Consider the following 14,484-nt stretch of genomic DNA (forward strand, 5'->3'; position numbering starts at 1 on the left):
GATTCATCACTCGACAACTTCCTGTTTACCGAACACTTGCATATTTTTACACTATTAATATTATCCATTTGCAGCGGGGGTATCATCAGTGAGCAGTAGCTTGCAGTTTCACTTGTTTTGCCTTGAAAAGGTTCAAATTTATTGAAAGGATAACATGCTTGATTATCAATTACTGTTATTCTTTCTTCACATCTAAGTGGTCAAAGTTGTTTTTGAGTTTTGATCTTTGTTCTAATACTATAGATCAACTATATTTGGTATATGGAACTATTTTATGATATACGTGTCAGTCGCACAGGTTTTATTTGACCATGACCTCATTTCACAGTTCATTACTCAATGTTAAGTTTTTGTGTTTTGGTCTGTTTTTCTTAAACTATAAGCAATAGGTCAACTATATTTGTTGTATGAAAGGACTGTAAGCTGTGTCTGTTTGGCATCTGGCCTTGACCTCATTTTGGTGGTTCATTAATCAATGTTATGTTTTAATGGTTAAGTTTGTTTCTTACATACACCAATCAAAAGGGTCAATTATATTTAGTGCATTGACTGATTGTCAGTTGTACATGTCTGCCTGACATGGGTTATCTGACCTTGTCCTAATTTTCATGGTTCATTGGTCAATGTTTAGTTTTCTTGGTTAAGTCTGTTTCTTAGAAACTATCAGCAATATGTCACTATATTTTGTGTATTGAGATTGTAAGGTGTACATGTATTTCTAATATGTGATAATCGTAGTGAAGCTTTATATTTAAGACTATCAACATAATATCAATGGTAAGTAAAGAAGACGAGACATTTCAGTGTGTGCACTCTTGTGCTGTTAGGTTTGCTATTGTACACATTGACAATACTTGAGATATACAAGTAAAGATGTAGCCCCATTTCTTTATAACAGTTGGTCTTATAATCTATTTTAAAGTACTATGAAATCAATTTATTTTCATTGGAACAAATCCTCATTGATTGAAGAAAAGTGCATTTTCATGGGTACAAATTTTTATCTCACCTGTGTCGCAGTATGTATGGGAGGAATTACTACCCTGTGTGACATCATTTGTATAAGGCTTTATATATTAGAAGGTATAAGACCTGAATGCTTCATATCTTGTATGCAAACACCTTATCTTACAAAGTTTCCGTCTGTTGTATGCCCATTGTCCTTGACAATTTCTATAGTTCATGCATGAAAAGAATTATTTTTTTTTGTCATGTGAATTTCTCTCTTTTAATTCGTTATATGATAACAGAATTTATTGAATGGATACCTTGCAATATCTAGATGTCTGTCAGTCAGGGTTCATCTGACCTTGACCTCATTTCATGGATCAGTGATCAAGATTAAAGCGATGTGATTAAGACTGTTTCTCAGATACTATTTGCAGTGGGTCTACTACATGCTGCATGTGTATGAAAATACTGTGAGGGGTACACATCAGTCTTGTAGATTTCATCTGACCATGACCTCATTTTATAAGCAATTGGTCAACTTTGTTGTAAATATTTGGTGTTTTGAATAACTGTAAGGTGTACACATCCTACAGGATTAACCTGACCTGGACCTTATATTCATGGATTTTCAAAAATGTTAAGTTTATGTGATAGTTAATAGATAGTATGTACACTCTTGCTTTTTTTCATATATATATCTATATAGGAGCTTATAGAAAGTTATTTGTATTTTGTTACACTCTCTGAGGCTATGTTTACCATCATAACTAATGCAATTGAGAATCCACAGTACTGACAAAGTCAATGCAAATTATGGTATGTTCTACAATATAACATAATATAATGCTCACATCTGTAACTTTCTATAGACTATGTCATTTTTGAAGATCTGCATTTTTGATTCTGTGGGATGGCTTTGGGTTTTTTTAAGTTGTCTGACAAGCTCTGTTGAAATTTTCCCCAGCATTTTGTGTTGTAATGGCCATATAAAACTTAAATATGTATGACTAAGAGATCTTTGGTTGGAGAATTTACGCTGCTCAATTTGCTAATTTTCCTTTCCTTGTATTGAGTCCTTTTCCAAAGCTGTTTTGTTTTGGACATTTTTGTGTTCCTATGCTGCTTTTTTAGTCCTCGTTATATACCATTTGTGGCAATGAACAAATTATAAAACAAATGTTTGAAGAAGGCATTTTCCCAATTCTTCATTGCAATGCTAATAAGACAACTACTGTTATCCATAATAATTGATTAATCAATTGTTTCAGCACTTATGGCTTTATCAGTGGGATTAGATTTTTTATGGTTGTTTCAAAAGCCAGTGTACATGGAGAGAACCACCCACCTTCATCAAGATAACTATCGATCCATAAAAAGGACAAAGATGTGAACACTACAGGTCACTATTCAACCTTCAATGATGAGCAAAACCAATAATGTTTACCAATCGAATTACACATTTGATAGAATCCATCTTTTTCTTTTTTATTGTGGATTTTTTCTTCTGGTCCAAATGAGATAACATTGCATTAATTTGAAGACTATTGGTTCAACCTATGGCCTTGCTGAAAAAAGGAAAACCTCAATTGCTCAGGAGTTTAGATCAGTATCCTATCAACAAATTTTGTGATAAGCACATAGAACTGCAGGTCAATAAATATCATAAACAATAAACAAACTAAAGAAAAAATCTTTTATTTCTCAAAATTCATAATTTTATTGTCCCAATCATTTTTGATATAAAACTGTATACATTAGTTTCACAACTCTTAGGTTTATTTTATTATCTGTAAATCAAGTGAACATATAAACAGCTATCAGAATCATCTGATTTTGATGTTAATATATAAAATCTGAAGATACAGATAGCCAACATTTCCACTGGAACCACATTTTATAGATGTATTTCGCTCAATTTTTTTCTAAAAATTTCATTTCAATTAGTTAAAATAGTTTTTTTTAACTTTTTTTGTTTAATTTTTCATATTTCACTAGATATACATCTTTGTGCACTCTGAATAGTACAACAACTCTTTTTTTGATTATCATTTTTTCTTTTTTAATCTTTTTTTTCTGCCATTCAAGTCACGAAATACAGTATAATTTTTTTTACATTTCGTCATTTTAAAAGTTTCTAAAGATTTAATTTCATTTTAATATATTCAACGTAACTCAAAACACCTGTATTTCTGTGACTTGGATTAATAAATACTTTTAAGCAAAAATGGCATTTACAAGAGATCAAAGGCAAAAGTTAAGGGAATTCTTTTTTTTTTATAAAACTAATTTTGACTTTGGGACGGTAAACTTTTGAGACATCCTTAACTTGTACCCTATATAATTTGATTTAACCGTGTATCAAAACTATTCACGATCTTACCCAATGTAAATGATCCTGCATAATTTTAACTCAGAACATCAACATTAGATAAAATTAGGATTACCCTCAATACAAGGTTACTGTGACATCATTGACACATGTCTGGTCCACGTTGAAATCATGTGATGACCTTAATGAACTATGCCAACGATACATGATGGCTGTTCCAACATGAAGCCAACTATATAATGAGTAAAATAATGATATATGATTATGATAGCACTTATAAATGAACATTTTTGTTGAGTAAATGTACAATCATATACAACAATCAAATTGTGAGCTTTTCACTAGTGGCAAAATATAATCGGCTAAAAAAGTTCCTCACATTTCACCACATGCATTAAACAGGCATATAACAAGTAATTCCTAACTGGGCAAATGAAACAAACCCTAAGAAACAGGTATTCATATATCCAGCAGGCTTATTTGTTTCTGCTCTTAAATAACATATGGTTTTATCCTCTTAAGGTGTCACACATTATCTATCTGTTAAATTTTGCTGACTAATTTTTGTCGAGTGGTTGAACATTGCAAAACAATTTTGCCTTTTCAAGTCAATAAAATTAAAACCAAAGCAATCTTTTGGCTTCAGAATCAAAAAATAGATCCTTACACCTACAGAAAGTAAATTCATACATTATCACACATCCATGTGGTAAAATATGATTGAATAGTAATATAAAAACCAAAATATCATATCTATACTTTCTTGAAACTGATCAAATCTTTTAGATTTTTTACGAGCTTTTTTTCCCAGTATATAATCATTATAAATCTAAATTCATATAAGATCAAAGTTACTAGATCAATTTTTATATCAAATGCTAAAAACATTAAAACAGCTCTTGTGACAATCTGACAAATTTAGGTAAGTTGCAAGAAAGTGTAGATCACTGTATTTTTAGTCTTTGCTGGAATGAACACATAGCATGCTACCTAGAAAAATAATCAAATAGTATTGCACTGTAGAACAAATCTGCAAAAAACAATTGAATAGGAAAGTATGAATGTGAAATGGAGACTCATATAAACTTCAACAATCATAGCCCTACAATATCTTTACTTTATTCTTTTAATTCTCTATAAATTTTTTGACACCTTTTGGGTTTTTTCACTTTTCTAATTCACTTGACGTTATCAAATAAATCAATAACATTGATAGAGATAAAATAATGACTGTTGAAATTTACAAAGCCAATGATATGCATGCTGTATCATTATATGAAGTTTGAATTAATATCAAATTAGTGGTTTGGCAACGACAAAAAGTAGCACCTGATAATTTTCTGGATAGTTTATTCACCAATAACATAATTAATCTAATATCATTTAGGTGAAGTTAAAATTCCTACATTCTCATTCGACTTTTTTTAAATAGGAATTAATTTTTGTTTTACTTGGTCTTCATTGTATCAAGATTTAAAGATTTCCAAACTGAAAACATAAAGTTTCTTTTAATGAAAAAATACATTTAGAAATGAGAATCTAGGAATTAACTTTATCTAGCCTTAAAATTGCATCAAACAAATTCTAGTTTAACTGTTACTAGATTATTGATAAGATGAATTTGAGGCCAATTTAAATTTCTTTACATTTTTTGGATTTCAGAATCATTTATATTCCAGAAATATTTTTTTTTAATGTTCCTAACAAGCCCTTTCCAATTCATTGACAAAAAAAATGAAACTTAACAATTCATATAAAAAATCTAAAATAAATATGAAAAATAAAAAAATTCTATAATTTATAAAATATAATGATAACTATCAATAAATTAATTTTAAGCTGCTAAGCTTTAATTTTTCAAACAAATACCAATGAATAAATAAAAAAAAATTAACAACAATTCAAACTTTCAAACTTAAAAAAAATGAATAACAAACAGACTAAACACTTTCTCACCATGAGAAAAAGTGTAAGAAAATACAAAAAAGCAAAATAATTTAGCATTTTTTTCTTTTAATTATGATTCAGATTATCAACTAATCTCTGTGAAACAAAACTATGTAAAAATGTATAAACTGTACCAGTATATTCAGGGTACCAGTATAGCCAGTGTAACAGCAGGATTCATTTTTGTGTTTTAAAATCACTTGTACAAATGTACTATACAATATTCAACCTATTCAGAAAGTAAAGGAAAGCTGGCAAATATTCATGCATACAATTACTTTAAGACTATGTTTTACAATTAAAAATTGATTATTTGAATGCAGGTCTTTGTATAAATCAGATTGACCATTATACATCAATACCACAGAAACCACTTAGAATTACATACGTCATACAGAGCCACGACTTCATCAGCCAAGTCTACTGCTATTTTAGCAGTGTACATTACCCACAATTTGATTCTTACAAAGACCTGATCCAACATTTGCTGGTACAATTCACCAATAAGTCTTCTTCATATAATTTGAATTTGTATCATTGAAGAGTCAATAGTTAAAGGCCAACGACTAAATAATCTCTCCAATGGTTTAAAAAAATAATTTAATCAAATATTTGTTCAAGAGCAGTCTGGAGATTTTGACAGATTCAAGAAAGTAATATTGCTGAAAATTTAATTGATTTTTTTCTTCTTCAAATTTTGCAGTGATATTGAAACACAGAAACAAAACAGCAATCTATTAGCTACTACAGTACTAAAAAAATAAATAACATACAACACTGAAGGCCTTTTTTACAGCTGACAAAACTACCATGTTAAACCCAGAGTACCTTACTACATAAAAAAATTCACACCTGATTTAATAAGAAAACTTACTTGACCATATAATGCAACACCTCCAATCTATATACTTTTTTAGGATAACTGCAGCTCTGCATTTTAAGGTTGCAAAGCAGAACAATACTAAAATCATGGAAAATGAAAATTTAAATATTATTTTGCAGGAGCAATTATGATTTGCAAGCCCTAAATTCAGAACAACATTTATCTTCAGAAACATATCTTGTTTTTAGCATCTTCCAAGTTATTACATTGTGATTATTCCAACATTATATGTACAACCTTTGAATATCAAGTGATTTCACTTAATCTTTGATATTTGTGGACACACTGATATGTAACATTACAATGCATTTTGTACATTCAATAATTTAATGTAATGTTATTCATCCTCCATTAATTAAGAATATGTACTCACACTAACTAAGCCTTACACATTAGACTCTAGTTATAACATAAATTTCAAGCTCTACATAGCCTTTACTAAAAATTCATGCAACACCACTCAATAAAAAAAGCTCCTCTTACAGCATAATTAAACCCGTTTTGTACATATCAACACAACCAGGTTTCATTATACAAAAGTCAATTATGTCGTCTGCTACATAACACAATCACTGATAGTGTTATAATCCTTTCCCTCTCTTCATCACACTTTTCATAAAGTATATGAAGCGTTAGCATTTCGTTGCTACAAAGAACCTGAATACTATATTCCTTCTTTATATGTCCTTTTCATATTTAACGTTTTTCTTATCCAGTTCTAAAACTCCATCAGATTTAATAAGATGACCTTTAATTTATTCCTAATCCATATTCTTATAGTTCATAATATTTTCAACCTCTGAATTAATTCCTGAGTCCTGGGGATAAACGCTATAAATATCCTCTAAATATATTTTCAACAACAATTTTCATCATGAGTTTTCACTATGTGATTTTGATTTTTCCTGATGTTAGTTGCAAGACATCTCTGGTATTGAGATACCATAAATAAAATACTTGATTCATATCTGTTTTCGACAGACATCTGATATACAATTCAGATTCTATCTTTTATACAACACTTAAAGACAATTGGCTAAAACAAAAAAATGCCACTACAACAACCACTAGTACACATATTTGATAAATATTATTTGAATAAAAATAAATATACAACCATGTGGTCTTATAGTATGACATATATACAATGTAGCTGCCTTTTATACACATGATGAACAAATTTTTGTTACAATGTGCTAAATTACCGGAATTTCTAAACTTCTAAGGGACTGGTAGTTTTGAACGTCAAAATTTCATAGTTTCGTATCTAAATTTTTAGTTTTGATTATCTTTTTGTTCAGCAAATAAATTATGAAATGTATTGCATAGGTATAATTAAGTTGTTCTTTCCCTGATTAAAAATTCTCCCTGAATGACGAAAGTTACTGATTTCAACTTTTCCGAACATTCTATTCTTGGCGCCAATTACATCATCATTTCTTAAACTATTTATTTTAGATCTTGTTCCCAAAAGCTTTTTACTTCATATGAGCACTGGAGTAAGATACTCAAATATAAGTACTGTATTTCTATAAATAGCACTATTACTCTCTCTTCGCTATCATACCGGGCATGCTGGGCATGCCCACTGAGACACTTTTGTACATATACTCTTGACTACAGAAATCAATCGATTTTTTGTATCTTTTTTGCAATTTTTGCTTATAGATTATAAGTACACGTCTATGTACAATACAATGACTCATTTATATATATTGATCTGTGTAACCTTTCTGTTATCGTGAGATTTCTATAAGTACAAAATCATTATGTATATACACTTTGACCTTTAAACTTTGACCTTTAGATTGGAGGTGGGCCATTTACATATCTAAAGTCAGGTGCTATGGAGAAAGACCAGTTGCCTAACTCAGTAACAGTCTCTGGGTTTAATATGTAACCTATACCAAACATTAAAAAGACTGCCGCTGCCTGAACATAACGTGACTTCAGCCATGTTGATGGTGATGAAAATGACGATGATGCTGCCGATGACGTTCTGCCACTATTTCTGAAAGTAAAAATATAGCAATATAAAATTTGTAGAGAGAGGTAGAGAAACAAGGAAAAAGCAATTGACTATGCAGGTTGAGGAAAAACATCAGAAAATTAGATTTATTACTGATGTAAATTTTTGATGGGGGTCGTGTTCGTTTGTCTTTTGTTTTTCAAAGTTGTGTTTTGTGTGCTGTTGTTTGTATTTCCCCATGGTGTTGTCAGTATGTCATTGACTAATGAGTTTGATTTTCCTTTGGTATCTCCTGTCTCTCTATTGACTGTTTACAATATGGAGAAATTTACTTATAACAAAAATAATAAACTGTTATCACAGAGATATGTCTCGCCTTTTTGTAATTTTGGCAATGAATTGTGCCAATTAATGCTAATACAATTGCAAACCAAATATCAATGACCTACCACAAGTGGATCCCCATAAATTGACCTAATCACAAACTAATACATGTAATGTAAGCAAACCAATCAAAGTCAATAGACCATGACTGAGGGGATGGAGCCAAATAATCTCCATGGCAATGAGATGTGACAATGCTAATACATCTGCATACCAATTATCATTGAGGTACCACAAGTGGATCTCCATAAACTGACCTAATCACAAAGTAATACATGTAAAGTAAGCAAACCATTCAAAGTCAATAGACCATGACTGAGGGGGCGGAGCCAAAAAATCTCCATGGCAATGAGATGTGGCAATGGTAATACATCTGCATACCAATTATTATTGACGTACCACAAGTGGATGTCCATAAACTGACCTAATCACAAACTAATACATGTAAAGTAAGCAAACCATTCAAAGTCAATAGACCATGACTGAGGGGGCGGAGCCAAATAATCTCCATGGCAATGAGATGTGGCAATGGTAATACATCTGGATACCAATTATCATTGACATACCACTAGTGGTTCCCCATAAAACTGAGCTAATCACAAACTAATACATTGTTGACGCCATCGCCGTCGCATACCTATGTCTCGCTTTTTGACTCCATCAAGGCGAGACAATAAAATTGAATAAAAAAAAATAATGTCCTATTGTAAAAATGTACTTTTGTATATTTAAAGTAAAGAAGCCCATAACATCCAGATTAAAAGAAATCATATATACAATTGAAGAAAAAACAAAATAAGTGTCTTTTGATTGGTATTTTCGCCCAAAATATCAGCTCTTTATTAAATTCTTTATTGAATTTATATCACATATTTATTGATATTTTAATATCTACTTGATAGCAGCTAGTCTGGCACTTCTATACCCAAACTTACTTTTCTAATTGTGCTGCCAAGTCCTGATTGATTGTTCTCAGCAACTGTCCACATTTTCTCTGAGCTTCAAACAGCTGATCATGTATATCAGACATACTATTCATCATTTGAGTCCTGGTATCCTCATTTAGGTAGTTTGATAGCTGACCTCTCAGTACCTGCAGTTTCTGACTCTTCTCCTCATAACTTTTTAAGGCCTCATTTATCATCTGAATAGATGAAGTAAATGTTAATAACATATCAAATTGAAAATCTTAAACCCTAATGTCGTGTGTAGGATATAAAAAAAAAAGAAACATATCTAATGTTACTGATATTTTGATGTCAATTTCTGAAATTATGAACCAAGTAAGAATGACTGATTGTTTTAATTTGTTCAATGTGTCAATATTTATTACATATTCAGGTAAAAAATTAATCAATAAATATTTTAGAGGGTACTGTAATACTGAGGGGCATGCAATGATGTTTAATTGTGCATAATGTTATTCTTCAAATTTAAGGCATGAAATGTTTATTCACCATTCCAACTTAACATATCAGTATATTTATTAATCATACACAGCAGAACAAATGCCTTCATGATATTCATAGAAATTGAAGACATTATATCTATCCCTGTTGTGATTTAAAGTTTTGATGTTACGCTGATGTTTAAAAGCTCTCAATTCATGTATGTATAAGTTTGATGATAAACTGAAGTTTAAGGCTTATAACTTCTTTTTGTATGTACCTGAAGGCAAAGATCCTCTGACTGATCCTCTTGTGACTCCAGCCTAGAAGCCAGAACTTCTACATTGAACTGCTCCTGCAATAGTTTCTCCAGATCCTGTCTGGTTCTACTATAATCCTGCCAGATCTCATGGATATGTTCTAGTTTTGCCATCTCCTGACTAAGTCTGCAAAACAAAAACGAATTTTGTGTCAAATAACTGAAGGTCAGGTTTAAAAAGTACAAAGAGCCTTAGAGGACAGGAAAGAATTTCTTTTAACGATTTCTTCAAGAACATATGTTATCATTAAGTATAAGTATGGCCAACATTGTGATTGTGCTTGAACTTCTTCAAAATAATCAAAAGTGTCAGTGTTCCTTTTACATCATGTCTATTTTTAATGCTAATACAATTCATCTTGTTTAAAAATCATGTAATATCAGCATAATTATTTTTCTTTTTTTTTTCCAATCAGAAATAAACTATAACTGTGAATGGACTCACAAAAGTAATCCAATGCCTCACAAAAAACTATTACTGTGGATACATTTATTTTCGTGGGTACCAATTTTCGTGGATTATGGAAAACTTGCAAGTTCTTGGATATTTAATTTCGTGGTTTTGCAGAAGTCTACATACAAGCCTATAAAAAAATTTGTAATTCGTTGAACATTTAATTTCGTGGTTCACCAGTACCCATGAAAATTGGTATCCCACGAATAATAATGAATCCACAGTACCACATATAGCATTGAAGAAGTTAAGTTCAGTTATCTCCCCTTTGACATGTGGAACTGGAATTATATGACTTGAAACTGTGTAAAGTTTCGTCACTATACTGCTTGCAAGTAAGGAGGATATGGGCTTTCAAGGTACATTGAAAGACAGAGTGTTCCTGTATTAAACCCCACTTATTTTGTGGGGTAGAAAAAGAGAGCACTGTAAGATATAAGAAAACTCTGACAGCTATATAGGTGCAAATTTCTACAGCAGTACAATTTGTTATACCTTTGTGATCTTTCAGACATGGTCTGCCCAGCTAATTTTGTTTGAAATAGCAATTGGTCCAGATTAATAGAGGGGTGCTCCAGTTCGTAGACTGATATTTTATCCTCTAAGTGATAGAACATATCCTTTGTTTGTAACATAGTCTCATGTTTCTCCTGCAATAAAGTAAAATTATCTTATATAATAGATTGATTTGACTACTGTAATTCTGAAATGTTTGCATGCATTTATGATTGTGACTTAAAGTTATGAACAAAATCATGAGATTACTTTTTGCGATTGCAGTAAATGCTGCATTTAAATAATGCCATAAAAATTTTGTAAAATGTACAATTATTCTTATTATACTTTCAAAACAATACATTTATCAATACGTACACATATAAGATTTACACGATCAGGTCTGTTTATTGGGGTTACTGGTTCAACTTATTTAGTCAATAATGCATATGATTTTTTATAGGAAAATTATCCATGAACTGTTACATTGAAGAATAATTTTTCTGAAATATATCATTGTACATTCAGACATTTGGATGTATGAATAATAATAACTACCTTAACATCACTGAGACACTGTTCAACTTCCCTGATGTTTGAGAATTTATGATGATTTGGAATGACATCACAACCATTGACCTTGGATTGTATGTCCTCCAAACATTTATATAATGTTGACAATTGTTGTGACTGTAGTTGTCTGTCACTGGCAAAGGCATGCAGCTTCTCCCATTGGTACAGAATTTCTGAAATATTTATACAGAATAAAGTATCTTGTAACATCACATTTAAATTTGTATAAGTGTGTTCCAAAAGGGAGCATTAATTGAAGAAGGCTTGACCTGGGTTCATAAGACTTATAATGGTACACAAAAAACGTTCATCCATTTAACAGAAATATCTCTCTGGTTTTCTTTCCTTCATCTGGATTTTTCATAAAATTTCATTGCATACAGTTTCCCCTACATTTTTATCTGATTAGCATATAGGCTTTAGTTGTTAATGGAAAAGCAAGATAATGGCAAAAAAATATGTATTTAAGGTAAGATTTTATTTTTTTTCTCAATAAATCACAACCTTTTACCAGGTCAGGTTATCACATTTCATAATATTGAAGCATTGTGTGCTTGTTAATATTAGCTGTCAGGGGATAGTGTAGTATAATGTTATTTGCTATTTCTGTCTAAATCTGTTATTTGACTTCAAATTCTAGTAAATGTAGTTTTCTATTCATAAATATGAATTTTAGTATTTTTATTTTCTATATCAAAGAAAATAGTGGGGATTTTCTGACTGTTGAAGACCCTGGACTGTTTTCTGTTTTGGTTGAGTTGTTGTCTCTTTGACACGTTCCCCTTTTCCATTCCCATACAAAAATAATTTTCATAGTTTTCCTAAAGAATTACCTTGCAATGTATCAACATCTTCTTCTTCATCAGTACTAACAACTGTTCCTAGATGTTGTAGTACTCTCCTCAAACAATCTATGTTGGTCTGGCAGGTAGCTATAACTTCAGCCTAAAATTGTAATTATTAAAACTATTAGTACAAACAATAGACAATTAGACCATTTTGCATCCATACAGCCTTTATCCTTATATGTTAATTGTCAGTTGGCATTTGTCGGACACTAAAATATTAACTTAACTCAGAAATCAATAGAGCCTTATTTCGACTTTTGGCAAATCTAGCATAGGGCTTTGCTCATTGTTCAAGGCTGTACGGTGACCTATAACTGCTAATTTCTGTGTCATTTGGTCTCTTGTGGAAAGTTATTTCAGTGGCAATCATAACACATCTTCTTTTTATATTTAAATCATTTTACTCAATAAAGGAAACAGCCTAGACTATAAGATTTAATCTACATACAAGCAATTATTTTCTTTTTTATGCAGCCAATAAAAGAAATATATTGCCCCAACTGTCACCTAGATACACATAATCAATTTCAGGTTTATAATTTCATGAATCTGCATCAACATATTAATCCATAAATGTTTTAGTGTTATAGCTATTTCATATACTGTAAATTATTGCGAGATTTTAATTAATGCTGATAATGTGACTAGGTGAGTATCGCAGAAATAACCAGATGCTCCGCAGGGCGTAGCTTTATACGACCGCAGAGGTTGAACCCTGAACGGTTGGGGCAAGTATGGACACAACATTCAAGCTGGATTCCGCTCTAAATTTGGATTGTGATTAAATAGTTGACACAGCAGAGGTTTCTGACACAGAATGAATGTATTCAAATGAACTTAAAATTTTTGTTTTCTCTTAGAGCAATTCACTATGCTGTTGAATATTAATCCTCTCAAAAAAATGTTTGAAGAAATTTTCTTTTTATTTATGAAATTTCAAATGAGAAAAATTGAACCCAATTTTTTAATCACATCCCCCTTTCCCTTATTCCAAAACTAATTTCAATTAAAATATTCTAATGGAGTTTGCAACAATTACTACTCATTTAAATACATCATAAAATATTAAGATGTAAAAAAACTGCTTGTTATCACTGAATGGTAAAGATTATTTAAATTTATCAGTTGGTAGTAAAAAGTGAATATACATTGTATATTGTATATAACAAAGATTTAAGTTGATTCTGGACAAAGAAAGATAACTCCAATTAAAAAAAAATCTTGCAGATATTTCTTGCTTACTATACTGGACAAAGAAAGATAACTGTTAATTAAAAAAAATTTTGCTATTTCACAATATTGTGAAATTAGATATTTCTTGCCATTGCACAATACTGTGCAATTGAAAAGACTTGCTATTGCACAATACTGAATATAATAATTTTAGATCCTGATTTGGACCAACTTGAAAACTGGGCCCATAATCAAAAATCTAAGTACATGTTTAGATTCAGCATATCAAAGAGGCCCAAGAATTTAATTTTTGTTAAAATCAAACTTAGTTTAATTTTGGACCCTTTGCACTTTAATTAAGACCAATTTTAAAACTGGACCAACAATTAAGAATCTACATACACAGTTAGATTTGGCATATCAAAGAACCCCAATTATTCAATTTTTGATGAAATCAATCAATGTTTAATTTTGGACCTCGATTTGGGCCAACTTGAAAACTGGGCCAATAATAAAAAATCTAAGTACATTTTTAGATTCAGCATATCAAAGAACCCCAAGGTTTCAATTTTTGTTAAAATCAAACTAAGTTTAATTTTGGACCCTTTGGACCTTAATGTAGACCAATTTGAAAATAGGACCAAAAATTAATATCTACATACACAGTTAGAATCGGCATAATAAAGAACCCCAATTATTCAATTTTGATGAAATCAAACAAAGTTTAATTTTGGACCCTTTGGGCCCCTTTTTCCTTAACTGTTGGGACCA

At 30.8% G+C, this 14,484-nt stretch overlaps 1 protein-coding gene across 5 annotated transcripts in view; it reads right to left on the minus strand.

Annotated features, from left to right (window-relative positions):
• Positions 1 to 3,121: 3,121 nt before the first annotated feature.
• The window catches only part of LOC134711374 (uncharacterized), a 77,103-nt gene continuing 65,740 nt past the window's right edge, over positions 3,122 to 14,484 (minus strand). For all 5 annotated transcript variants that reach the window (XM_063571929.1, XM_063571930.1, XM_063571931.1 and 2 more), the window contains 6 exons: positions 12,526 to 12,637; positions 11,678 to 11,865; positions 11,120 to 11,274; positions 10,132 to 10,297; positions 9,399 to 9,607; positions 3,122 to 8,121 (listed from right to left, as the gene is read on the minus strand). In XM_063571929.1, coding sequence (XP_063427999.1) covers positions 7,914 to 8,121; positions 9,399 to 9,607; positions 10,132 to 10,297; positions 11,120 to 11,274; positions 11,678 to 11,865; positions 12,526 to 12,637 — 1,038 coding nt within the window. In that variant the 3' untranslated portion in view covers positions 3,122 to 7,913. The remainder of the gene's footprint in view (positions 8,122 to 9,398; positions 9,608 to 10,131; positions 10,298 to 11,119; positions 11,275 to 11,677; positions 11,866 to 12,525; positions 12,638 to 14,484) is intronic.

This window comes from Mytilus trossulus, chromosome 3 (assembly GCF_036588685.1).
Source record: "Mytilus trossulus isolate FHL-02 chromosome 3, PNRI_Mtr1.1.1.hap1, whole genome shotgun sequence".
NCBI classification, from domain to species: domain Eukaryota; kingdom Metazoa; phylum Mollusca; class Bivalvia; order Mytilida; family Mytilidae; genus Mytilus; species Mytilus trossulus.